Below are 27976 nucleotides of genomic sequence, written 5' to 3' on the forward strand. Positions count from 1 at the left end.
TTTTGCTTGCATGAGGTTACGTATTGCCTCATGTTTTTATTTGAATGCAAATCTGAATATTGTGCACTGTACAGAGGGTTATGACTGAAAATTGAACTTTCATTCTTTAGGTACATTGTACGTGTGGTCAGTGAATATTGGGTAAAATGTGACTTTTGTGTTCCCATTTTAATATTCTCAATTTACGTGGAAAATTAAAAGTTTACATTGTCATTTCACTATGAACTTCAATAACCATCAGTATTTAAACTGATATAGAAATATCATGATTATGATTTAGTAACATAATTGAATAAAGCAGTATCTTCACACACACACACACACACATTTTGTATTAATGTATTATATGTGCATTACAATAGAGCAGAGATCAGAAACATACCAAAATACATCTAATGATTAACTTCAGCCGCTTAGCTCCACGTCAGCAGGGTACAAAACACAAGTTGAAGGTCATTCACTATCACACCTTTAAGCGGATTAATTTATTTCTTAAACATGTTAAGCCATCCATTGCCGTGCTGGCAACAGGTTCACACCACGTAAGGAGCGCTGCGTCGCATTGACATCATAGGTTTCGTCAAAACAAATGTTTATCACATGTTCCCCTTACAAAAGAAGAGACCGGCCAATTGAAAAGAGCGAATGAAGGATGAGGAAGACGCTGGCGAGGTCCCGCTGTGTCTGAATGCAGAGGAAGACGTCCCGACGTGTATCACCGGGACCCCCGTCCCGCTGTCTCGCCCCCCTCCTCTGTGACGGCAATGTTCTTCTGTCCAATGCTTTTCGACGACTCTTCTGGACTTATGGGAGCAGCCGTCGGGCGAAAGCTGAAGGACGTAGTGCCCTTGAGCCTTCTCCATCATCTCCACCTTCTCTGTGCAATTGGCTGAGTAACACGCTGGAAATGACGGAGGATAAAATCAACAAACCCTACACACACAGTCGTACAGCACAAGTACAAACATTATGAAAAATGTTCTCCTTTTTATACAAAATGTGAGGGTGCTTCAGCAACCGGGAGTTTATTTTTGGGATATGAGCTTCTGATATTCACGCTGGATGTCAACCACGGCTGTGTCGTAGTTTTTACAACAGTTGTATGATACTGGTGGACATTTAGAAACATTTGGGACGGGACTGATGCACTACATTAACAAACGCAAACAAGTCAGTGATTCACAAATCAAACAGAAGATATTATAGTTTCGTATGATTTACTTACAATATTCCCCCCATGCACTACACGATAGTCTTGAATTTTCATATATTACACATATGCTACATTCTCTTATTTCTTATTTCACTGATATAAAGGCAAACATATCTCGATGCAAAGTGGAAGCTGCTCTGCTTTTCTTTACATTTAAATTAGTATTATAGATTGAAATCGGACAATTCAAACAGTAGCTCATAGCAAACATAAATGTAGCTCATAAACTGCTTTTTACGTAAACTCTTATTTCCTCTGATAGCAAGAATAGCAATTTAAATGTTTGTTTTTTTATCAACAATCACAATGTATATATATATACATCACCAGAACTAAAGCAAGCTCAATTTTAACATTCTGATCATCCAATTGTTTCTGTATTGCACACACATAAATACAGGTAAAAATACGGAACTCATGTTTGGGAGAGGTTACAGTAGTAGATTTTAAAACAGCTCTATTTTATATTTAAAATGCATACCAAAACATCTTAAAAAACCAACAAAAAAACGTCAATATGCTCGTTTCATAATGTCCAAATACAGTGTGCAGCCACCTGGTGGGGGTTTGGAACGACGTTCATCATTAATAAACAGTAAAACGTATTAATACTTGTATCCTGCAATGTCATGTCCTTAGAAGGGTCAAGGGTCAGGGGATGGGAGGGATGGGGGGGGGGGGGTTATGGTAGTTCGCTGCCCAGCTAGAGATTTCTTTTTTTGGGACCACATCTCGATATTCCGTTAACTGTAAAAAAAAAAGAAAAAAATAGAGAGAGAGGGGGAGAGAGGGAGAGAGAGAGGGGGAGAGAGAGAGGGGGGGAGAGAGAGAGAGAGAGAGAGAGAGAGAAGGCAATCATGTGAATGTAAGCCGAGCGGAGACACACAGTCACGACGATGTTTACTGCATGTGGAAAAATACGATGGACGCTTTTTCGCAGAAGATATTAAGAATCGTAATAAGATGAGAGCAGGAAGCACTGGTCTGATTAAAGCCATCAGAAGGCTCAACAGTCTGTGCTGGTAAAAGTGGCCTCAATTCAATGAATAAATAAACCTCAAAAATGAAGTGTAGCCATGCAAAATAAATCAAGGTAGTGCGTACGTGATCTACAAAATGGTCATTTTAAGGTTTAGGTTTCCTTCAAACGCCTTACTTCTATGACCTCTCTGGTTTGAGGTGTCTCTGGTTGTGGTCGCTAACGGATGGATCTTGTGTGTGTGTGTGTGTGTGTGTGTGTGCCTCTGTGATCTCGCCCAACAGTGATGTCACAATTAAACTACGCCACCTGCTACACTTGCAGCACCGCGCAGGATTCTACCCACTTGAGGTCGGCTCAAAACCAGAGGTCCATCTGCTGTTTTAGATTGTGTTCATGCATTTCGGCTGTGTGGGGGGGGTCTTACTCACTGCGCGGGGACGGTGGGCGAGCCCGAGCGGTGGAAGTGGATGTTCTGCCACTTGCCGTCGCGGCGGTGCCACACGCGGGTCTCCTCGGACTGCATGGTGCGCGGCATGCCGCTGGCGTCCATGTACTGGGTCAGTCGAATGTAGGCAATGCACGCTGCATTTTCCCCAATCAGGTGCACGTGCGGGTTCAAGAGGATGGTGTGCACTGGCTTGTTCCCCTTGGACAGGGCTGCAAGGGACACACAAAGTCACTCGCTAAAAATGTCTTTAACATATTGATTCCTAAAGAATTCATTACTCAAACTATAAAAAAACCCCAATGAAAATAGAATTGAATTAAAATGTTGTTGCATTCTTTCTAATCATTCTTCGGGTGGCGCTGATGCAAAAAGTCTGCCCTTGCAAACGTTGTGTATTTTATTTAACGTCACCCTGTGACACACCAGCAATCTGTGAGAACCAAGTGGTGGAAACGTGTTGAAGAGGAGGCAAAGTTCACTCCCCGTGGTGCTTTCTTTTAAAACGTGTGCTGGGACGTGTTCCTCGGGCCTGTTTGCTGTGACCGAGTCGCGACGGAGCTGACGGCGTCGGGTGAGGACACCCTGTCCTCTAGTGGATCCTGTCGCAGGGTGATGGGAGGCCCCCCCATCGCTCACACTGTACTAACTGATGGTGACAACAAGGGCCAGTAGAAGCCTCCATATGTTGATGCTGGATGGTGAACAAGCACGGGGCTCGCCAGCGATTGAGGTTTCTAGGACACATCTAGTTTATCTGGACTATTTTTACCCTGACTGAGGACATTCTGCCATTTATAGCCGACATTCATTAGTCTTTTTCTTTTTTTGCTCCAAGGTTAGTCCATGCACGGACGTGCCCTTGAAGCGCACCAGCAAATATGAGCTGTAGACCAACAGCACTAAATATTGATATAGAACAAACACTTTTCCCCACAGCCACTTCTGCACTATGCGCTCTCTCTTTCATACAAACTACATGACCGACACGACGCTTAGTGATTTGTCTGGATCTCCGTGAGGCGCCTTCCCTTCCCTCGATTCCATCAATAAAACGAGCCTGTTTTTTGTTTTACCGTTCTCAAAGTAAAAGCGATGGAAGTCATGTCCTTCCACCAGGTTGCCCAGCGCCTCGGGCTCAAAGGAGGTCAGCCCCGGGTCGCAAATCTTCCTGTCGCACCAACAAACACAAAAAAAGGCGACATCCAATCAGCATGGACAGATCAGCGCAACCATTTAGACGTCACAGTGTAAATGCAGAGGGGAAGATACTCACGCGTACGCGTCAAAGTCGCCATTGTTGATGGACTCAATCAACTGCTCAGTGACTTTAATAATTTCCTGCTTGCGAGCTGCAACACAAGATCACAGGAGGTCGTCAGCACGCGCAGTCAAATCACATCGGCTCTAATGGGTTCTAGTCCGCGGGGATTTCAGGGTTATTAGAAATGGTAGGCGCTCAAGAAAGGCGTTTCAAGAAATATTAGTTTATTTTATCGCCGAGTATCAAAGCGACAAGAAAGCCTCCCATGACTAATACTGCTATCAGGCAGCAAAATGCAAGAAGACACCCGGCGAGGATCAAACCAATGCAAGAACTCGCTAATGTTGACAGTTACCTTTACGGTTATTGGTGCAGGCTGGGGGGATATTAAAAAAAAAACACACGTGTCATGTCAAGTAGTAAGACACAGCCATTAGCCACAACACGGCGCGTGTGCATGAGTGAGTACGCAGGTCGGCTTCTTGGGTAAGTCGGAACGGAGGAGCGAGGAGGGACGTCTGTGTCCACGAGACACGACAACTACACAGCAGGACAGCAGCTACGTCCACTTCAAACACAGACGAGACGAGGAGGCCCAGCCGTGGGAGCAGAATAGTAAAGGGATGAAAAAGGGGGGGGGGGGGGGTTTGAGACACCTCACATAGAGAGATCCCTTCCCACTGGAGGCAGTGATGGGGAAACAGCGGGGGGGGGGAGCCGCCTCCCCTCCCCCCCAAACTGCGGAGAGACTCTGAAGTGAGGAGGCGGGGGTGGAAAGATGAGGAGGGAGGAGAGCGGCTGGCGCGCGGGGAGAGTGGGACGGAAAAAGAAGGGCTGACAGCCAAACGAGGGGTTTCAGCCGTTCACCCGCTGTGCGTCCAACCCGCGTCGCGAGGCGGAAGGAGCAGAGGACCAGGAGCAGAGGAGCGTGAGGGGGGGGGGGGAGCGCTGAGGACCGACCGCTGTGACCTCGCAGGGCGGGCCGGGGGACAGACGAGTGGACACGGGCGCGAGTTCGCCTACCTTTCACGTCCTCGTCCTCGATGGTCGTGTTGGCGCTCTCAATGGACTCCTGACAAGGAAGGAAGACAGTTGTTTTTTTTTTACAATGGTTGCAAAGATTGTGGTGTGCGTAGTATTTCGGGGTCATTGTTGCTTTCATTTCATCAGTGCTGACAAGAGACGAGAGACAACATGCCACTAAAGTCCCAGGCTGGTCTTAAACCAGATTACATGGGTTTGGTTCTTAAACCCCCCCCTTTGGTTCTTAAACATCATTTATTACAAGTATCTATTACAATATAAGGACAGTTGGTGAAAGGAGACACTTCCTATTCATTTAAAGTGGAGAACTTAACAGCCTGAGGTGCTTCGACATGGTTCCATACAACCAGGGACCATGATTCTAACACAATACCTTGTTTCCATCTATAGGGTTGTGGATCACAGTTGTCTGTGGTTCCTAGAGAGAACAGATGACAGAGAACTTATGGGAGGAAACGACTATAGACGGACAGAGAAGGTAGGATGGAAATGTATTTGTGTGTATTCATAGGATCTCTACGTTCATTTATATCTGCGTGACATTCTGGCTCCATGTCTTTTCTCCGACACCCGGCAGTCAGATGTCTCGGCTCTCGTGGAATCGATCCCGATGACCAAATCACCCCGATTACACTAGATTATACCACCAGCAGTCCACATCTGTCTCAGTGTGTGTGTGTGTGTGTGTGTGTGTGTGTGTGTGTGTGCGTGATGACGCAGAGGATGAAAAACAGAGCGATAACGTGGCTGTGTTCATGCCTAATCGTCTCGCTGGCGAATGGGGGGGTGGGTGGGGGCAGAAAGCCTTTGACATCATGCAGAGCGACAGTCATGTGGCCTGACACAGCCAGTCGGCAGGCGACGTGCCCGAGCCAATGAGTGACAGCCAAAACACTTGAGGGGGGGGGGGGGGGGGGTGTAGCTCTCGTAGCCATGCACAGGAAAACTAGTTCATGAAATGATAGGAAAAAATAAAGTAGGAGGAGAGCGGAAATGTTCCAAGGGGGACGAGGGGGAGGGAGGGGGGGGGGTAGAGGTTGCCCTTGACTACAGATTTAAAGCTGCACTAAATTCAAACGTGTGTGTAAAGGCGTATTGATTCAGCCACATGAACAAATCACAGATCCTTCATAACTCCTGTATGCCACATGCCCGCTATGCTAATTCAGTGGATCATGAATACCTCATTTCTCCCTGAATGTGCTGCCAGCTGGGACGTGCTGCACGACCACAAAAGCTTTGGCCCGCTGTGTCATTCAGGGGTCGCCTGACGTTGAGCTAGACATCCGTTGCACGCGTCTTTCTTATTCTTATTCGGTCCGGTTAGGAACCTTAAACCGCGCGGAGAGTGATCCGAGCCGATGTGAAAGGGTGAACCTGTACCTCCTCCGGGGGGGGGGGGGGGATGAATAGGGGAGGATGAAGGCGAAGCTGTGGGAGAAGTTTTGTGTTTATACCAGCGCGGGGACAGGGCCAGTGTCTTTGGGACTGGTCACTGTGTTGGCTTTGTTGTTGACCTGCAGGGGGCAGCGTAAAGGGGACATGACTGACACACGTGCACACCTTCGACACCGCAATCGTGCTCTCAAGCTCACAGACACACAAGCACGCACTCAACCCGCGTGATGCAACTCAAGTGTTCCATTGTTACCAACCAGGACCTCGTTGTGACGTCTGTGGGCGTTTATGAAGTGCACTTAAGTCAGGAAGGTGAATGCAACTAAGTTTGTTGACAGTAGGGAACAAATATTCAAAAACCAGTCGAGGGAAAACTGCCCAAATGTTCTGTTTGTTGGGCCGTTTTGTTTGGACTCTGAAGGGCCAGACTTACTCATATGAAGGAGGCTGTTGGTAACAACACGGAGGAGATTGTGATCTAACATTTTGTGCACCCATCCAGTAACGGTAACAGGTAGAAAAACATTTGTTCATTAATAAAACACAAAACAGGCCCTGCACCAAATTAAATGTTCTGTCTCTATAAATGTAGGTATTTATTGGCCTGTCCAACTGTTAAAGGAGCGCCGGGAGGAAGCTGAGAATTAACAACCATTGGCTGGTTGCCCTGAATGATGATGTCGTTGAGTGCACGATGCACAATAAGGATCCAGAGGGCTTCTCAGACACTGAACATTCCAAGAAACGAATTCCGAGTAACAAATCTTTTCTTCTTCGCGGTGCAAAGCGACTCACCTTAACCCCGTCCGCCTTCTTGTTGAGCAAACTCTTGGCTGCTGCAGGGGGACAGAAACAGACAACACGTCAGCGCGAGAGAGAGAGATCTCAAACAAGTGCCGAGGCTACACTAACATGAAAGCAAGCACATCAGTCAACTTCGCTTATCTTCAAACTCCAGGTGCAAAATCCGGCTGCGAGATCCATAATGCAATGCAACAGCGGTTCAGGGCGGCATCTTCCTTTGTGCTTAGGGTGTTCTCCCGCTGCACACTGACTGTCACGTGAACGGGCTGGAGGGCGGACAGTTGGTGCCGTGTGTATTTAGCAAGTGAAGAAAGGGATAGTCTACCTGTCGGACCTGCACGGCATTCTTAAACGGACATTTGCAGACATGCATTTAACAACTAGCACACACACATTCAATCCTGTCCCTGCTTCAAAAGGAGTAACATCATTCAAACACGCCAGATCGCATTTCAACATGTATGCTGCACCCTTATCTAAATCTATAAAATGCATTCTCGTCGTGACATCTTTGCAAGCGTGAACTTCCATTGTGTTTTTTTTTTTTTCTCTTCATATCAAACACCTCACTTCATGCAAATGTGATGCTCTTATGAGAGCAAGTCAGGCTTAATACATCATAACTGTTTAGTTGCATATTTCCCTGCCATTCCAAAAAAGCTTACCTCAAACGGAAACCACAATCCAAACAAAAGACGGAAAAGGAATTTGAAAAAAAGAAGGAAAGGGTGAATAAAAAGAGACCCAAATGCACAGATGCATTTTACTGTAGAAGAGAGAAAGCAGGCTAGTAAACTGTGAAAGAATAAGAGTTGTAAAAGGGTATGGAAGATCAAGATCAAGATAAAGTGAAAGAGCAACAGCTGAGGGGATAAAGAGGACGGCTCAGTATTGAATGTTCTATAAAAAAACACAGCGAAGGCATTAAAAAATAGGGGGGAAAGGTCGTTATTCTTTAGAAAATGTCCAGGGCTGATAACACTTTGTACCTTCTTTCAAATGCCTCTGATCTGTTTCGCCTACTAGAAGCTGCAAGCGTAACCAAACTACCACCATTATATTTGAAGGCTCCCGTTTCCTTTACATGAACGGTTGTGGTTTATATGTTCGGGTGACCCAGGTCTTGGACAGTAGGCTGAGAAAGACGTACCTGAGAAGTTTCTTGTGACCAGCAAAGTGGTCAAAATGGCTCCCTGCAGGGATGGAGAAGAGGGAAATAATGAGGATGGAAGGAAGGAAGGAAGAGACAGAAATAGGATTGATTGATTAGAAGGTCACGGCAAGAAAGGGGAGAACGTCAAAAGGGCAACTTGAGGGTTTTGGTGAACCAAGTCTTCATTTCTAGCGGTCAGAGTGAGGAAGGAGAGGTGGCCGGATCGATTGTTCGGGACGGCCAGACGGCTCACCTTGAGTTTCCTCCTGGCGTTGAATTTCTTCAGGCACTCCACCGTCTCCTGCCGGTGCATCATGGAGGCTACAGTGGACCGTTGCTGCAGGAGGAAGATGAGAGGATTTGAGGATTAAGGGGGAACGGAAACAACGGGCGGGAGAAACGTATGCATGAGCATGCGTGTCTTCTGTGTCTCTATACGAGTTTCTGCATTTTCTGTGTGCGTCTGCATTTGTGCCACATACGCAGATCCAGGGATGTTTGAGGGCCTCGGCGGCGGTGATGCGTTTACTGGGGTTGATGGTGAGCATCTTGTTGATCAGATCTTTGGCCTCGGGAGTCACGGTGTCCCACTCCGGGGACGGAAACTGTCAGAATGAACAGAGAGAGGCGCCAAGCGCGTTGAAACAGACGAGGCTAATCGGGAGTAAGAACGGCATCATGAGATGTTATTATTTTAGCGAGGAAACAACCGTCCTCTGAGGAAGACGGAGAACCCGAAATAGCATCACTTAGTGTTTTCATTTTTTATTGTGGTTAATGGTTGATTTTCTCTGCAGACAAAGACAAAATTCGTAATTCCCCGTGGATGAAATGAGCAAGCCTCACTGAGCAGTAGTCAGCGGACCACCTGAGGTGCAATGTGCGGATGAGACAAGGCTGCAGACGTCGAGAGATCCCACAGCCTACTGGAGATTTGCGTTTGCAGAGATTCATTTGGTAAAATACATTCTTAGATTTATTGAAATAATCGCACGTTGATTTTACTTTAGACAGGGAAATGAAGAAGCTGTCTAGAGAATAGTTCATTCGCTCAAACCTGATGTGAATCTATGCGTGCATGTGGGAGTGCTTACGTCGTAGGCTCCAGCCTTGATTTGTTGGTAAAGGCGATGCTGGTCCTCATCCCAAAAGGGAGGGTAGCCCACCAGCAGGATGTATAGAATCACGCCTGCGGGGGGAAGCGACACGGCGAGTTAAGCATGTAAACGGAAAAGGCCAATATGCTACAGTAATGTTGGCTGATGAAAACCATTTTATCATACATGCTACTGCTAACATGACGCTGCAGTGTTGTTCTGCAACACTGACTCTACTTCTCTCAAACAGCGAGAGACTCTGGATGGTATTTACCACAGGCCCACATGTCAACTGGCTTCCCGTACGGGTCTTTCCTCAGGACCTCTGGAGACAAGTAGCCCGGTGTGCCTGCGAACCCTGGGGGAGTGATATGGAGGGCGGGGGGGGTGAGGGGGGGGAGACATGGGGAATGGTAGGCACACGTGGGCGGTTCAGTGACCGGGCGGTTTCTCCACTAAGTGACCGACTGATCGCCCGCTTCATGGACGGCTCGGATACTCACCAAACCATGCCTGCTGGTCCCCCTGCACCTCGATAGCCAGCCCAAAGTCAGCCAACTTGACCGCCGCCCCCTTCAGCTTACTGGCCAATAGAAGGTTCTCAGGCTGGGGGGGGCGGAGTCAAACAGGTTAGAGGTGAGAGGTCACACGCTGCGGGGAACACGGCGCCCACAGGCACAGATCTAGAAGCAGGTTAGCCAAACCAAATCCTAATTCAAGCCGTTAGGGGTCAACGACGCTAAACTGCTCTTAGATCAGTGTCTGAGGCAACTGCCTTTCTGCCACACAAACGACAGAGAAACACGGGACCAAATCTCTACGAGACAAAGGACGCCGTGGACTCCCCCTGGTCCCATGGATTCTATGAGAGGCCGTTGGTAGCCGACACCGGGGGCTCGCCGGCAACGACAACCGATCCGCTGATAAAATCCATGAGCGGGAAGAAAGTGCACACAGCGGGACGGAGGATACGGGGGGGAGGTGGGCTCTGGTCACAGATATACGCACACACACACACACACACACACGGGTGCAGAAAGGTCTTTGCTGACCACAGGCCAGTCAGACCGTGTGCACTTGACACAGACTCAACAGGACGGACCGACATCTGGACAATATCAACATTTCCATCTGATTAGGAAACATCTGAAAACTTCAAATCCGCTAAGAAAAGGACATGTACCATCATGAAGTCCACGCAACGTGAACCGTATAAACCACAGGGGTTGTTCTCTAGTTTTGTATTCTCACCCCACAGCGCGAGTTCAGGAAGCTCTCATCTCCCCCCTTTCGCCTCCACATACTAAAGCCCGCGAGATGTCATGAGAATAAAGACTATCGCTGGATGATTCACGGCCTTAGAAATCTCTCACGACTCAACATTATTATGCAAATGGGGTTCGCTCCTTTCCGGACGTGGCGGCCATTGCTCCTTTCCTGACCCCGCGCGCTACACCGAAGATGCCAGCGGGCTGTCTGCATCAGCGGGGGGAGCGCTGGAGGAGGACCCGTAGTCCTGACATTGGCAGGAAATGTAATTAAGCTCAGAACAGGGACCAGATTTGACTGTAACAACGTAGGAAGGAGCCGAGCCTCCCCCGCCTCTGCAGTTTGGTATGTTTTTAATCCAATTCCGCACATCACACCCATCTCACAGCTGAGGTCAAAGCCGAATTCTACGACTCTTTCCGCGTTCTTTTATGGCTCCGACAACGGGTTAATGGCACTAATAAAAAATCTTTAGGATGGTATTTGCTCTCACACGAGGAGACAAGTATTGATTTCAGTGTTATGTCGTCGAAACGGAATGTCAAGATTGATAAACAAAGTGTGTGGCTGCAAAGGGTGAGTCACTGGGCCTTTCCCAGCGGGTCCGGGGGGCCGTGGCTGCAGTCGTACAAACCTTCAGGTCCCGGTGGACGATGCCGTTAACGTGGCAGTGTTGCACGCTCTCGAGGATCTGCTGTATGCAGTGGCTGAGAAGGGCGGAGAGGCAAAGGAAGAACCGGGAGAGAAGAGAAGATGATGGGAATTAACCGGGGGGGGGGGGGGCGTTAACATCGCGTCAACGCGCCCCCCTCGTCAGGCCGCATTCATGGCGGGGGACATTAAGCCCCGTTAAGACAAGTCATTTTTCACAACGTTTATTGTATTACACCATATAGACACACCAAAGAATACATCTCTGTGTGTGATTAATGCCACAGGCTGTGTGTCGTGAATCACTTTTATAAATAACTGTAAGAGATGCTTTAGAGACAAGGCAGCTGTATCGCCCCCTCTGAGACGCACAAGTATAGCACACAACCACACCAGTAACAGACAGAGATGCATGATGGCTGCTGTGGTCAGCAGTGTGTGTGTGTGTGTGTTACCTTGCATCAGCCTCACTGTAGTATTCCCTGGCTACGATGTCCTCAAACAGCTCTCCTCCGGTCACCCTGGGGAGAGTCAGAGGGAGCGTTTCTTTCTCTGCTTGTATTTATAGACGTGCTTACACACACTATCAAGTTAATCTCATTATCATACAGAACTTTACATTAGAAAAGTGTGTGAACTCTCCAATCATTCTCCAGTTCATGTAAATATAAACTATATAAACAAAGTCGTACCAATATTTGAAAGTGTGCGTTTCAGCGTGTGGTGCTGCCGCCTGGTCGGTTACTATTATTGTCCAGAGCAAAAGCGAGATAAAGTCTTGTGAATGCTGAAATACCGTACAAATATTTTATTTAGTGCCCTCAAACGGTATGTGAGGTTTTATTCTTGCATTTGAAACCTTAGGATGACGCTAATAGTTCAATTACAAACTATTTCTGGTAAATATTAGAGCGTGCAAACACTGGACACACATGTGCATGCGTAAATATCTCCTAATGCAATGAGGTGGTAATAAAATGTGACAGGAAAGCTTATGTAATACATTTAAAAAAGTCGAATTTATGATTTTCACAAATCTAAAAATACGGCTCAAGTACATTGAGTACTCCACAGCATGCGGCGCATAGTGTGGTTTTGTCTTCTTCTCCAGACATTACTGAAGTTTCATGGTGCGGATGGTTTAGTTTCTAGTACCTGGCGAGGACTTCACTCGTTGTACAAATACACACGTGAGAAGGGAAAGTAAAACAAGCCAAAACATGTGTGAATGTTTTGGCTTGGAAAGCAGGGTTTAAATTCTCAGGGAGCGTGCGTGTGTGCGTGTGCACGTGTGTGTGTGCGTGTGCGCGTGTGTGCGTGAGTGTGAGAGAGAGTCAGTCACTCACAGATCAAACACCAGGTAGTGGAAACCCTCTTCTGATATGCTGTCGTGGAGTCGTACTGTCCAGGAGATTCGGCACAAACACAAACACGGGTCGGAGGAGGAAAGGAGACGAAGGAAAAGGCCGGCAGTCAACACCTGCATTGTTTGTGTTACAAGTCTTCTGAAACTATTATGCTTTGTCTTATTAAATATCTCAAAAGACATCTACATGTCTGGATCAAAAACGTGACTGTTGGACCAAGCTCGGTTTAGAACAATTGTTTCACTTTGGCAAAATCTGAAGGTCAATTAAATGTTGGATACTTAATCACTTTATAAATCAGAGAATAACTTTGAATTTCTTCTTCTGCTATTTATTAAGGATTGAAGTTTGAAATTCTTCAGGCTGTGGATGACTGATGCATTATCTGATATCTAATTTAGGGGAAATCAACAGGCACAAATAGACACAGAAGCCAAATCAACAATTGAAAAGTGCCTTTTGGCGGACGACGCTTTATGGACTCAAAGTAGCTTTAAATCAAAAAGGAACATGATGCATGAAAAGCGTGTTCTCCCCTGTCATGTGATCCCTAAGGAGTCATATGTGGCCTCAGACTTAAGAAGTTATCCTGGTAAACTGAAGTGCACTCTGGAAAAAGTGGGTAGGAAAGTTCTTCCAGAGGCACAACGAGGAGGAACGTGTGCGTTACGGGTTAGTAGTTTGGAGAGAAGGATTACTGATGATCCAGCGGGGAGAGCACACTGGTACATCATCATTAGATACCTCACTACACACACACACACTTGTCTCCCACATAACTGTGTCTTGAAGATGAATAGCCTCAGCACGATTCACCAGAGACCTCAGTGTGTGTACTTGTGCGTGTTCTGCGATGGAGGACTCACCGATGTTGGGGTGCTTGAGTAGACGACAGATCCTCGCCTCCCTCTCCAGCTTTTGATGATCTGGAAGAAAAAACACAAACAGGTTATTTCAAGTGCTTTCCATCGTCCCCCCCCCGCTACGAGAATAGCCGGGGGGACACGCGCTGTGTTGCTCGGTGGCCCCAGTGGGGCCAAACTGACCTCAGGTGTCAGCCTTAATTTGAGCTCCCGCGATGTGCTCGTAGGTTCATTTTGAGAACAAAATTAACTTGCAGGGCTGCAAATGGAATTTAATTACACTTCTGTGGCCAAATGGCACATTTGAACGTAAAGAGCATCACATCTCACTCGCTCTAAGCCTTTCTTCGCTTGCGGCGAACTAGCAATGAGTGACGTCCGGATGCAGATGTGAAACTGGCTGAATGTACAACATTGTCACTGAGCAAGTGGATCCTTCACACGCTGAAGGGTCTTTCTCGGTCGGGTGTTTCCTCTAGTGAGCCCAAACAAACCTCACCAACATTCCCTCAGGACTATTTAGCTGCTAAATGCTCCACTTAGTTCAGCATCTAGTTGCTAGTTTCTCTGCAGTTTGGCGCTGAGTAAGTTGGGTACAATGTCTGAAAAACCGCCGCCTACTAAAGCTGAAAAAAACTAAAACTAACAGCCGTTCTTTTGCGAGAGCGCAACCAAATTGATTTCATGTACGCTTGAAAAGCCAAATAATGACTTGGAGAGTACGAGGCCCAACTTAGCGTGTTGTTTTCTCAACCCACACACCAGCAGGGATTAGTAGTTGCTGACCTACATTATTGAAGGAGATTTAATCTAAACACTGCGTATTCCGCTTATTTGACTCTACACAACGAGCCCTTCTCTGAGGAGGGACAGAAAGGACACCCGGTTATTAGTTATTAGAGAGGCGGCCCGTCAAAGACGATCCCACGTCCGTCCTCCAGGAGACCAGACCGGCTCCATGTAAAGTGTGTCAGAAAAGACGCCCGTGAAGTCCAGAGACTCCACGCGCAGCAGCAGTCGCTATAATGAGTGCTGCCGCACGGCGCCGAGGCGACCCATTTCAGCGAGGCCTCGGGACACGAGGGACAAGCAGAGACAGAACGTGAAGGAGAGAAAGAAGAGCAGCGGGTTCAACTACTTTTTTTTTCTCCCCGTATGAAATAGGACGCCTATTTTTTCCTTCCTGCGCTTTTCTCGATGCTCTGGAAACGAGGGACCAGCAGAGAACACCGAGCAGCTTGTTCCCCTCGCGGGATCCGGAACAACGGGATACGCAGACAAACCCATGGCAGCGACATCTCAGGCAGCTCTCAAATGCAAACGGCAAATGTCTTTCTTTTTTTTAAATGCCAGCATGGTACAGAGTGTCCAATGCCAGTGAAAGACTGCACACCCACACACACGGGGGGGGGGGGGTCATCAGTCGCAGTGAGAGGGGGGGACGCCTTGGTGGGATCACAACAGCGAAATGCAAAAACGAATGCAGGTTGAGCATCGGCGGCACTGCATGTAAAGCTAAGAATACAGGAAGAACGAGTTGATGTGAAACCTGCCCTGGTACAGTCAGCACAAACACACACACACACACACACACACAAACAGAAAAGGAGAAGTTTCATGACTTCTTTCTTTGTTGCCCAACATCAGAAATCATTACCCAACGCCCCAAGAGGTGACAAAGGATTTAAACAACTAATACAAATATCACACATTCATAGAAATGTATAAAAACACCATTTGTCACAATCCTTTTGTGTTGCACGTAAACTGTAACTCAGATACGGTGCTTAAGTTAGAGCGGTCCTCGTGTTTCTCCTACGCGCTGTAGAATATATCTGGCATCCCACACAGATGCATCAGCCAGGCACCCAGAATAGTGCTTTTATGTTCTTGTATCGTGTATTTTGAGGCGGGGTTCTCCACTTCTCCAGAACGCTGCTTGAGGGTAACACAGCAGTCACATGAACGCTTTGCTTCAGGACCCAACCTTGCTTATTATATTATTATTATTTACCTTGAATGTGGAATCACTGATCCACATTGAGCTATTTGGCTGTTATTGCTTACTTAGATGTTCAGGCCGTTTGTACAGTATCCTCATAATGTCTTTCAAAATCCACCCAGTTGACCCACATTGAGAATGCAACATTGTGCAGCCGACCCCTTTTGAATGTCAGAGTTCCCAAATGCAGAAATCGCCTTTGAAAAATATATATATAATAATATATATTTATAATATGTATTTTTAGAGCACTACCTGGAAAGTGAGATCATGTTCAATTATGACAGAGAATTATCAACAATTTACTAAATCATCTTTCAGTCACTGACAAGTTTAAAGATGATAATAACATGTTTGACAAAACCAAATAAACTCCATCAAAGGTACAGACAAAGACGCACACCGATGGTTCTTATTTTTCAGTTGGCTGCAAATCCCTGAATGCCGTAAATGTAACAGCCTTCCCTCTCTATCATTTCCCACCTCCACCTTCCTTTCACTCTCTCTCTCGCCCTCCTTCACAGGTAGTCCACCTCTCAGCCGGCTGGACATCTGTTGTCTAGCAACACCTGCACCAATCAGAGCGTTGGGGCCTCTCGTCTCCTCTGCAGTGGAACCAGCCTTGCATGCAAATGGCCGACATCACAGAGTTCAAACACAACTGTGGAACTACACACAAGAAAAGGCTAAATAAACTTATTCTGTAGGAATGCTTCATGAAATAAATGTCATTTTTGGACACATCTCCTCTGGAACATCCAACCATCTAGCGCACACTGTAGATGGACACGCATTAGCATAGAAGGTGAAAAAGGGAAATGCAACAGATACAAGATGCTTACAGGAGCACACGGTGCACTAAAATACCACAACCCAAACTGCACATGTGTCCCAACTAAAAGCTTTTGTTTAGACTGTTGCTCATGTATCACATTAAACAGTTCATTTGGCAGAATAGTGTGGACCCTGTGTCGCTAACTGATAATGGTTTAATTAGGGCTGCACAATGAATCCAACAGTTCCACCAAATAAATAAAGCCTATTATCATTTTTATCAAAATGATGTTATTTTATGTTATTATATTTTGTAATGAAGAACTCATGGTGTTGCAGAGATGTCCTGGTCTACTTAACAAATATCTTTCTTGTTCAAAAACAGGGTGATGGCGTTTAATGTAAAAATGATTCTGTAATATTACGAATCACAACGCAATTCCAATGTCAGTCAAAATAATGAGATGTTCCGCTTTAATGCATCTTTTAGTCGAGTTCTGTTCAGATTTTTATTTATCTATGTGGTCCTATGTGGAGCTCTATGTGGTCCTTTCTATGTGGAGCTCTATGTGGTCTTTTCTATGTGGTTATTTCTATGTGGTCCTTTCTATGTGGTCCTTTCTATGTGGTCCTATGTGGTTTTATGTGGTCCTTTCTATGTGGTCCTATGTGGTTTTATGTGGTCCTTTCTATGTAGTTCTATGTGGTCCTTTCTATGTGGAGCTCTATGTGGTCCTTTCTATGTGGTCCTATGTGGTTTTATGTGGTCCTTTCTATGTGGTTCTATGTGGTCCTTTCTATGTGGAGCTCTATGTGGTCCTTTCTATGTGGTCCTATGTGGTTTTATGTGGTCCTTTCTATGTGGTTCTATGTGGTCCTTTCTATGTGGAGCTCTATGTGGTCCTTTCTATGTGGTCCTATGTGGTTTTATGTGGTCCTTTCTATGTGGTCCTTTCTATGTGGTTCTATGTGGTCCTTGCTATGTGGAGCTCAATGTTGCAACATCTTCCTGATTCAAAGCAGATGTCAACTGGAGTGTGTTAGTGTGGGAACATCTGTCTGTATGTTCGGCTGACGCAGTGTTTTTTTACCTCGGGATGGATACATTTTACATCATTACATTACAGGTCATTTAGCTGACGCTTTTATCCAAAGCGACTTACATTGCATTTTAGCCGATGGTGTCACATTTTGCCCGGGGAGCAGTTAGGGGTTGGGTGTCTTGCTCAGGGACATGGAGCAGCCGGGGTTCAAACGGCCAACCTTGCGGTTCCCAGCTCACCCTCTCTACTCCATGCGTCACCGTCGCCACATTTCTACTAAAATGTATCATATTGCAATATCTCTTTGTGGGATAAAACCGACAGTTTTGGGGAAGTCTGCAGCAGCCAAATTGTGTTTTTCTTCTCAAAGGCTTCCGTTGTAATTATACAGTGTTTTGCTACATTATGGATGCAGCACATTTAAAATGGCCAAACTCTGCATAAACAGGACTGTCACCCGTAGCATCTGTCACGTTATAAGCCATCTCATGGAAAAGTACATCTATTCCTCTGCATCAGTGTGCAGCCGTCACCCTGAAGCAATGGAGCTTCCTTGGTGTCTCTTTTGTCTCAGCAAAGGACATTTAGAGGGAAGAACTTAAGAGTTGACATTCACTTTCACCAGGGGGTGCTTTTGACTTTTCATGGTAAACATTCATGGCTTGTAGAGATGTCGTTGTCAAAATCCCACAGCCGGTGACCCAATAAGGGCAAACCCCATTTATTTCAGTCGGAGGTTACACGTTACTTTGCACTCGCTCATTGAGTGACACTCACACGTGAGTGATGTAAAGTTGCTCTTGCAATGGCGGCTTTTTTTTCTAACTCGTCCTGTTTGCGAAAAAGAAAAAGCTGCTGACGGAAGCATCCGGCGTAATGTGATGAAATGTTCATGAACCACAATTCAGAGACAGACGGACGTCGAGTGGTTCAAACCAAGAGAGACGCACCGTGTGTGCCAGTCAGAAAATGCACAACAAAAGGAAGCATTAGTCCTTAAAGAACATCTGGTGAGAAGATATTATTGTAGAAACATTGTTTCTTCATGTGAAGAACATGGAGAGGGAAATGTGCTTTAGTCAGTCCTCATTGCAAAATCACCAGGAAAAGCAACCGAGGAGGCTGATGTCAAAATGACGTATTTACCTGATGATCACGTCACTCTTGAGTCATAGATATGAGTCATATCTGTGTGTATTAAATACAAATCTGTACATCCTAGTCAAATTAGTAATTGTAAATAACACATATGAACAGGATACACTGATCATCAGACTATGAAGTGTTCAATCAAGGTTGACGAGGGAATGCGTGTTCCCTCGTCAACCTTGAGGCCAGGAAAAGGAAAAGAGGAAACACGTTGGCGTAATTGCAGAAGTATTACAGATTCATGGAGAGTCTTGTGTTGAAAAGTTCCGGACAAAATGTTCTTACTCTGCAAATAATTGCCCTCAGCACAGAAAACTCCAACATTTCCAAACCAGACCTCATCAAGCTTTCACCTCTGTTATTTCCCTCTTTGTCTGCTTGTTTCTCCTTCAGTGTGGTTCGGATGTCTCGCGCCCGCAACCGCACTGCAGCACGGCGTCCTGCTCGGTGCCTATCGAGCGCCTTTGCTTTTGCGTTCTTTAGTTTGACGTCCTGGAAGTTTAAAACTACCCACATTGAGGGACGGATGGAGAGGGGACAAAAACAGGGACAGGAACAAACTTGAGATTGACAAAGTGGGCAACGTGTGGCGTGGTCTTCACAAAGCTACAGCGGTCTTGCGATTTCTGTCCTAAAAAAAAATGAATTAACCTCGTGATGTTTTCAATTGTGAGAAGAACTTCACTTTATTTCGGGTCATCGCAGGTCATTTCGCTCCCATGCTCTCAAACGGTAGATGTGTTACAGCCGACTCTGCTGTTCAGCGGTCAGGCTAATGAAGGGGCCTTTTACGGCAGCGTGACCTGTGACCACCGACGACACGAGTTAACGGAAAGGTTAGGCTTCTAATTCTTTGTCTTAGCGTCTTAATACTTCAACTTAAAGGAGCAATGTTCAACATTCATTTTATTTGCTGTGTAACGGTAAATGTGAGTCTACCTGAACAGAAGGTGATGTCACTCTAGCAAAGTGTTCTTCTCCTCGTACCCTTTGCTAGCGTGAGACACGCGGCGGGTCTGCACCGCTCTCGCATGCACAACATTGCATTAGGAACCTTTAAAGAGGAACTTGGACTGACTGCTTTGTGCTGTGAAATGTATTGTCGCAGTATTATGCTGATAGAACTACAGGCTGATGACGCTCTGTACTGTGGCACACAGCCAGTAATTACCTTCCGATCAACGCCTTGTTTGTTACAGCGTCTCAAACGTTCCGCTTTAGATTGTCCTCAATTGGGTTCCTTTGGATATTTTTGGATCGTTGGTCGGACGAAATGAGCAGTTTGGAAAGTCTGTTTAAACAATAAATGAAATCGATGATGAAAATATGCTTCAGTTGAAGCGCAGACGCTGTTGCGTGCATGCATATTAATTAAGAGTTTTAGCTGAAAATATGTAGTGGGGTGAAACTAACAACCGCCGCCGTCGGCAGCCAAGTGGTCTTCTTCTGCCTCCCGAAGGCCGCGGGTCTGATGAAACCATTCACGCCGTGCAGAGACAACCGTCACCCTCCGCTGGTTCCCAAGAGAGGGAACGAGATGACACTGATAACTCCCTCGCTTTCTCTTCCGAGGAGAGACAAAAGGTGGCCGGTAGCTCCGTCTGCTTTTATCTTTGCCACGTTAGACGAACACTGAATCTGAGGCCGGTGGTCTGGATGAACCCGTTACAGGGAGAGACACAAACTCACACGTGTAATCACGCAAACGATGACACAAAAAGATGCAGAGAGAAATGGAGCCCCGGGAAGGTTTTTATAACGATAACGACTCCATCGGTACCGCTGCGTAACACGGGTAGCAAAATCATGATCTCAGCCACACTACAAAGGCGTCTTTGGGGGAATATAATGTCTAGTATTTAAACGGCAGTAATAAAAGTATCTTTGGAAATGTTCTTTTCTTTTTTAAGAAAAGGGGGCGGATAATTAACTACGTGGCTCCATGGTTACCACGAGAGCATAGCAACCGGCAAAGGGCTACCTACAGTATGCAAACAGCAAATATACACGCAAACACATGTTTGGTGCTTTTAACACTTAAAAGGAACAGTTTCTACATCTAACGCAGTGCTGCATCTATACTGTGCCGTCCAAAGAGAACATATTTGAACTTTCAGTGAAAGCCAGATATCAAATATTGTCAATGAATCTTCTGCTTTTGATTTCGTTCTGCGAGATTTCGGAGCATCAAAATGCAGAATAGAACCTATGGCAGGGTACCGAAAACAAAATGGTATATTTACAGCTAGGAATGGGCGTTTGCAACTTTGTGTCAGCAGTAGAATATCCATCTCCTTCTGATTGAATAAGGAAATGCAATAGGAAATGTGAGGCAAGTTAATAATCAAGTGCTTTTAATGTCACTTTAATGCCTCCTTAAGGGCTCATAGTCAAGACTTGATTTGCTTCTGCGAGGAATAAACGATGAGGATGTCGTTATTATCTGTGGACTCTGTTAATATAACACGACATCGCTCTGTTTCACCGGCCTTTCTTGGTTTGAAACACTTGAGACTAAAGCGACACATCGGCAGGGAACGTGTGAGGCGGGAAGAAGAGGAAGGAGGACAGAGAGGAATTGTTGGGGGGGGAGGGTGGGGGGGGAGGGTAAATCAAAGGACAGGCAGAGAGAGAGAGAGAGAGGAAAAGACAGAAGGAGATGCAGGACTCTATAATTAAGAACGCCCTCGCTTTCTACAGAGTATATTCCTCCTGTTCATCAGCATGCTGTTGGTTCTCTGTCGCCTGAGCGACTAATCGCTTTAACATTAAAATCTGCGCGTTTGTGAAACACAAAAGCTGCGATTTTAAATGGCTGATACGTTGTTGTCATTTGTCCTGTAAAATGCATACAACTGCAACTAAAAAGCTATCGCCTGGTTTGTGTGCATCTGTGTACTGTCTATTTATATACACTGGTTCTATCAGCTGAGGATGGTTTCGCTGAGGAAGGAAACACCCCTCTGTAGCATTTTGGTGCAGATCAAAATGAGCAACAGAGGGAACAGAGGGATCTGTAATAAATGTAACATTTTACTAAATGTGAGCTCATTTTATACCACGTGGCCCAAATCGTCCAACAGGATTAGGTGGTAATTCTAGAACATTTCTAAAACATCAATGCGACACCTCCGTGTCTTTTCTGGTTCGATATAGAGGTGGACTGAAACGAAAAGGATGGAATATTTTCAATACCAGGTGTGTGTGTGTGTGTGTGTGTGTGTGTGTGTGATAGAGACACCGGGAATGAGAGAATGACCAACGTTTATTTTTAGCACCCAGTGAGTCATGTGGTCCCCCCCTTCCTTGCCTCCCCTCCTATCTCTCTGTTCCTCCCCTTATCTTTTTCTCTCTCCCTCTGCTCCCTCCCCTCACTGCAACGAGAGGAGGAACAGTCACAGTGACACCGGAGGAGAGCAGGAATAACGAGAGGGAGGGAGGGAAATCTTTATCTCGTCTAATGAGGGAAAACTCTCAAAATGCAAAAAGAAAACATGCATAGTGTTTGCATGAGTGTTTGAAGCAAGGATTAGGATTTGGTTTTTATATTAAAATGGAGCGCTGTTTTAACAGTTTCATGAGTGTAACCCGAGCTTTTAAATCCCATAATGCATTGCAATTCATATTCATATAGCGGCGAGCAGATCTTTTTTGTCCTAGTAAATTCAAAAAATATCTATAAGCAACGGTTAAGACAAGCTAAGAGGGTCACGTGAAGCTCGTGTGCAGAGACACAAACAAGAACAATAGTGTGCACTAACTCACTCGCACACAAACTGACCTGATGACTGACGGATTACGCACACAGCTGCACGTCACAAGCAAATACAAAGTGACAAAAGATTGCAGACAGAGTCATAGTGACAGGACAGTGACGCGTGAATGGAGAGGGCAAATATTCACGTGCTGTGAGGGATACGCGCACACGCACACACACGCACACACACACACGCTTAAATGTTGACGTTCCCTCTTTCTTCTGATCATCCGTCTCTCCCCCTTTCTGCTCCCTATCCTCTCCTCCCCCCCCTCTCTCTCTTTCTCTCATCCGCTGCTCTTAATGGAACGCCGCATAATCAGGATTGCAGATTGCAGGACTGTAGCTGGTCCTTTAAGGCCCGCCGCACACGCGTGTACAGCGACACGGAACACACGGCCACACAAAGTGCATTGATCTGCGCGCTAAAACCCTTTTCAATTGGATGCACAGACATCCTCTTGCATCGGCGAACGCACACAGCGGTGGACTTGTGTTGAGGGGGGGGGGAGTCAGCGCTGCAGCTCTAGGGCTTATCGCGGAAAGAGGGTAAGACCATATCTGACGTGCCAACATACCCGGGACACTAACCTCTATACACACACACACACACACACACACACACACACACAAACACCGGTTTTTCACACCCGCAGATCCTCATGCTTAGAAGGCGAGATAACCTGTTGCAGCATTTTGTAAAAATCTGCCCCAGCATGCGAGTGGTGAGACACTCATCCGTCTGCCAAGGTGTCTGTTACCGACACTGCGCTCAGCGAGCGGCAGGGTTCAGCGTGAGCAGGAGGAGAGACAGCATCGGTGGGGGGGAGAGGGAAGGACAGAAAAGAGAGGTAACGGCACGAGAGGAGGCAAGGAGGAGGAGATAAAAATGGAGGGGGAGGGGGCTGCTTGGTACTACTTGGCATCATCACGGGGACACCATAGGCAGTGGCGTGACCGGTGCGCAACGACAGCCAAGGTCACTCGCAGTCAATCACACAGATGACACGGGACGTCTCGGCCCGCCCTCGGCCTCGCGGCGGCGGCGGAGGCCCGGCTCCTCGCGTGGCACGGCGGCGTTTCATTGGTCATCGCAGGCGAGTTGAAAGACACAACACTGGCTGAGGGGACGAGGGCAAAGAGCCCAGCGCTCCATTGGTTAGTCACGGCGAACGCGCTGCTGGAGGTTCCTGGGTCACATGTGTGCGGATATGTGTGTGTGTGCGTGTGTGTGTCCCAAGCCCGCAGCAACCAGGCCAACGGCTACAATTACAGTGACGGACGTGAAAGAACTGGGTCGGCTTTGCAAAGGGAGCTGCCCCTGGGAAGACGAGACCGGCGGGAGCCCCCCGACACCGCAGAACGCACGCACACAAGGTTGTGTGTGACATTTACATTGGACCCAAAAGGTACGAATAAAAAATAAAAAAAACTACGGCCTTTACTCGCTCCCCCTCCTCCCTCCAGCCACAGAGGCTGGTGCTCGCCAGTGTGTGTGTGTGTGTGTGTGTGTGTGTGTGTGTGTGTGTGTTTGCGTACGGGCCCGTTGTGTGCGTCTGTACAGGTTGGGGGGGGTTTCCTACCTCTGGCGGAGAGCTTCTTGGTGTTGATGATTTTGGCGGCAAATTCCTGTCCATTTGAGATCTTCACACACCTCCGGACCACCGAGAAGGCGCCTCTGAAAGACACACACAGGAACAAGTACTGAGTGATGTGTTTAAAACAACAAGATACATTTACGGATACACTTGATCGTGCATGAAATCAGTCGATCGATCAAAGGAAGTTCAATGCAACTGATAATGTAAAGAAGATTTGTAACAAATTAAGAAATAGTTATTAAATTAGAACTACAAAAGAATGTAAACACTGAGCTAATTGACCATGGTAAAGGAATAACAAGTATATAAATATACATTTTTTATGCGAAATGTACTATTAGCATAGCATAAAAACACAAACGACACTGTATAAAATCTGACTCAAAAAGCAATGATAATAGAGATTAAAAAAACAAAAAAAGGAACAACTGAATAGATGAGATATAAGTTTCTGTTTCTGGGTTTTCAGCTCCTCTCAGGTTCTGTGGAAGGCCGGTCTGGTGGCCTGGAGCTTGAAACAGTCCTCACAAGGGAATATTAACAAACATAGCTGTGCTAAGACTGAAGCGTTTTAGTGAATTTTGAATTACACCAAAGCATGGCGGCCAGGACTCCTGCAGCTTGTCGCACCCCCAGAGCTCCAGTACACACTGTCCTCATCGCCCCACCGGCCCGCCACAGCCTGAGCCATGTGTGCTTTTCCCGTGTTCCGGGCACATGTATGAAGATCAAAAAACTAGGTCAGCTCTTTTCGAGGGAGGAGAAGAGCAGAGTGCTGCATCCCTCATCTCCACGCGCAGCCACACAAGACGTCCGCCTCGGCTCTGCAGCCTCCACCTCTTGTTCTGTGCACGCCGCTTCTTCTCTTTCAAACAACAGATCTGCTCTCATCCGGTCTGGCATCCAGGCAACATCGCAGATGTAACAAAGTACTTAGACCCACTTGAGGATACTCATTACCTGAAATGAACCCCTGTCCTTTCACTTAGTGTACTCCTAACGTCTTACATTATGTGGCTAAATCGCGGCTCGGAAAGTAACATGATGTGCGTAAAAACGTTATCTAACGTTTTCCGGAGTGAGCAGCTTGCCACTAAAGCTTACCTCTAATATATGAAGGATTTGGTAAAGGAAAGCGTAGCAGAGCGTGTTATGTAAGAATTTCCCTTGACTACGCTGCATTCGGGTAGCGTGGCGCTGAGAAGTGCATCTGCTGACCGGGGCCGTTAGCGGAGTCTGCACAGCGCTACGTGGTACATTGTGTGTGTGTGGCAGCAGCAGCGCAGCGGCGCTTTTGCAGCGGAAAGTAAAGGCGAGGCGAGCTGGCCGGACGCAGGCAGGTTAGCAACCACACCGTCTATGATGAGGACCAATCTGGTCGTGTTTGTGCAAAGCTCGGATCCTCCAATCACGCAACCATTTCAGAAGATGGGAACGTATTTGCGCAGCGATGCATAGTCGCCGTTTATGGTCACACAAAGGTCACTTAAACTGACAAACCTTCAAAGATGCTGGAAGCATCAAGAAGCAGGAGAAGGTACACTTTATTTGAGCTACATGTAGGCTCTGAGGAAATCCAACTAATTCCTATGTAATATTAAAAACTAGGAGCAGACTGTTAACACTGCAGTCGGCCAGTATCTGTGGTACATTCATTTTACATGTCGTGCTGAGGGCGATAAGGGCCTTGTCACAGCTTGAATCGGACTACTCAAAAAACAAAGGTTCTGTCTGTTCCTCTCATCCCTACCAGCTAGTTTAATGCTGTCAGTGTTGGGGGGGGGGGGGGGGGGGGGTTGCTCACAGCAAAGGTTCAGGTGACTTAAAAGGTAGGCTTCTATAAAGGCCTTTGCATTATTAACGGCAGATGAGGGAAAAGAGGATGCAGAAGATGTGGGAGAAGATGTGGGAGACAATGCGGGAAAGATACAGGCAAGATGAGGGAGAAGATGAGGGAGAAGATGAGGGACAAGATGATGGAGAAGATGAGGGAGACGATGAGGGAAAGATGAGGGACAAGATGAGGGAGACGATGAGGGACAAGATGAGGGACAAGATGATGGAGAAGATGAGGGAGACGATGAGGGAGAAGATGAGGGAGACGATGAGGGAAAGATGAGGGACAAGATGAGGGACAAGATGAGGGAGACGATGAGGGAGACGATGAGGGAGAAGATGAGGGAGACAATGGGGTAAAGATGAGGGAAAGATGTGGGGGAAGATGAGGGAAAGATGTGGGGGAAGATGAGGGAAAGATGAGGGACAAGATGTGGGAGAAGATGAGGGAAAGATGAGGGAGACAATGAGGGACAAGATGAGGGAGACGATGAGGGAGACGATGAGGGAGAAGATGAGGGAGACAATGGGGTAAAGATGAGGGAAAGATGTGGGGGAAGATGAGGGAAAGATGTGGGAGAAGATGAGGGAAAGATGAGGGAGACAATGAGGGAAAGATGAGGGACAAGATGAGGGAGACGATGAGGGAGAAGATGAGGGACAAGATGATGGAGAAGATGAGGGAGACGATGAGGGAAAGATGAGGGACAAGATGAGGGACAAGATGAGGGAGAAGATGAGGGAGACGATGAGGGAGAAGATGTGGGAGAAGATGAGAGAGATGATGATGGAGAAGATGTGGGAGAAGATGAGAGAGATGATGATGGAGAAGATGTGGGAAAGGTGAGGGAGACAATGAGGGAAAGATGTGGGAGAAGATGAGGGAGATGATGAGGGAAAGATGTGGGAGAAGATGAGGGAGAAGATGAGGGAGACCATGAGGGAGATGCGGTCCTGGAAAGAGATCACTGGGAGTCCATTTCCATCTCTCTCTGTGCTCCTGGCTATATATATATATATATATATATTATATGTGTGCGATGCACAGCGAGGGCGCTGCGGGTCATGCCCGCACAACTCTCGCACGCGCGCACGCTTTTGTCTTTCTCTCGCTCTGTCACCGTCCCTTGGGGGAGGAGGGGTGGGGGGGGATCCCCTCGCTCTGTACCTGATAGCGCTCGGCTCAAGAAAGGTTTCATCGCCCACGACACGGTCTGCTGTCGCATTTCCGAGCGTGTATTTCTATCGCGCGGGGAGGAGGAGGAGGGGGGGGAGCGGGGGGGGGGGGGGGGAGGATTTAGGGAGATGAAGCGAGAGGGAGATGGAGATGGGTGTTGTTAACACATTTCGCCAGTTTTAACACACCGCGGATACATTTCAAATGACGACCGGCTCGGTTCTTTAAACAAGGTTTCAAATGGGGGATTAAAATAAACGGGCTTCCATTGCACATGCATGCACGTACCCCCCCCCTTGTATCTTCTATCACAGGTTAATGTGGACACAGACGCACACACACACACACACTTCACGGACGGCGCAGAAAGAAAGCCCCCGGATCCACGGCCCCTAAAGCAAGCGGCCTATTACATAACAGCCTGCTGCTTCCTACAGAGATCATGCCACATGACTAAATATACACTTATGCCTCCTTACTTCCCCAGCTCCTCGAACAGCTGATATTCGTCGGTAAATCTCGTGCAGATCGTCAACGCCATCCTGCAGGAGGTGCCAAACGGGTGCGCGTGGACGCGGGTTGAGGTGCGCTCGCAAACAGAAGGACTAGCTGCCGCGCTCGCTCGTCAAAGCCACCTCGGGGTTTGTCCTGGACGCTGTAAGCCGAACGGGGGAGGGTGTGGGTGGGGGGGGGGAGACACTCATGCACGGCCGAAGCGCATCGGTGGAGGGGAGAGAGGTCTAGTGGGGAGGATTTCTGCAGCAAATATGGATGCTCCGCGTGCGCGTCGGACGAGGGAGCGTCGCGGCTTGCGGATCGTCTCACATGCAGCGGCTTGTCACGGCTCGTAGACGCAGCATGTTGCGCGCATTCCGGTCGCTGGTGCGTGTGTGTTTGTATGAAGCGTGTGTGTGTGTGTGTGTGTGTGTGTGTGTGCGCGCGCGCGTCAGAGAGCGAGAGTCCTACGGCGCTGGGAGTGTCGTCGCCCCGCGCGCAATCAAGACTCCGCACTAGCGCGCCTACCGCCGGCTGTGCGCTAAGTCCCGCCCCTCTACCTCATCATCACACGGGCCAATGAGCAACAAAG

At 47.3% G+C, this 27976-nt stretch overlaps 1 protein-coding gene across 23 annotated transcripts; it reads right to left on the reverse strand.

Annotated features, from left to right (window-relative positions):
* camk2d2 (calcium/calmodulin-dependent protein kinase (CaM kinase) II delta 2) lies at window positions 1–27939 on the reverse strand. 23 transcript variants are annotated; one of them, XM_078080039.1, is made up of 21 exons: window positions 27369–27939; window positions 23859–23953; window positions 13554–13613; window positions 12667–12721; window positions 11776–11841; window positions 11304–11376; window positions 9904–10006; window positions 9675–9758; window positions 9398–9492; window positions 8786–8908; window positions 8557–8640; window positions 8301–8343; window positions 7142–7179; window positions 6406–6465; window positions 5322–5366; window positions 4928–4976; window positions 4260–4280; window positions 3917–3992; window positions 3717–3811; window positions 2624–2852; window positions 1–1960 (listed from the first exon to the last, which is right to left on the reverse strand). In XM_078080039.1, exons 1-21 carry the CDS (start codon window positions 27428–27430, stop codon window positions 1957–1959), a joined length of 1560 nt encoding a protein of 519 aa, XP_077936165.1. In that variant the 5' UTR covers window positions 27431–27939; the 3' UTR covers window positions 1–1956. The 23 variants fall into 23 exon arrangements, with proteins under 23 accessions (XP_077936165.1, XP_077936164.1, XP_040043236.1 ...); XM_078080038.1 differs by having other exon boundaries at window positions 7142–7182; XM_040187302.2 differs by lacking the exon at window positions 27369–27939 and adding an exon at window positions 24467–24604 and having other exon boundaries at window positions 2620–2852; window positions 7142–7182.
* Between the last annotated feature and the right edge of the window lie 37 nt (window positions 27940–27976).

The sequence above is a fragment of the Gasterosteus aculeatus genome, chromosome 9 (assembly GCF_964276395.1).
Source record: "Gasterosteus aculeatus chromosome 9, fGasAcu3.hap1.1, whole genome shotgun sequence".
NCBI classification, from domain to species: domain Eukaryota; kingdom Metazoa; phylum Chordata; class Actinopteri; order Perciformes; family Gasterosteidae; genus Gasterosteus; species Gasterosteus aculeatus.

Coding starts and splice junctions, on each gene's coding strand:
- camk2d2 (XM_040187302.2), bottom strand. CDS start 24,567: ATGGCTCAGGCTGTGGCGGGCCGGTGGGGCGATGAGGACAGTGTGTAC. Junction 23,954..24,466: donor CCTGGCCGCCATGCTTTGGT/GTAATTCAAAAT, acceptor TGTGTCTTTCAG/AGGCGCCTTCTCGGTGGTCC. Junction 9,493..9,674: donor AGTTGACATGTGGGCCTGTG/GTAAATACCATC, acceptor TTCCCCCCGCAG/GCGTGATTCTATACATCCTG.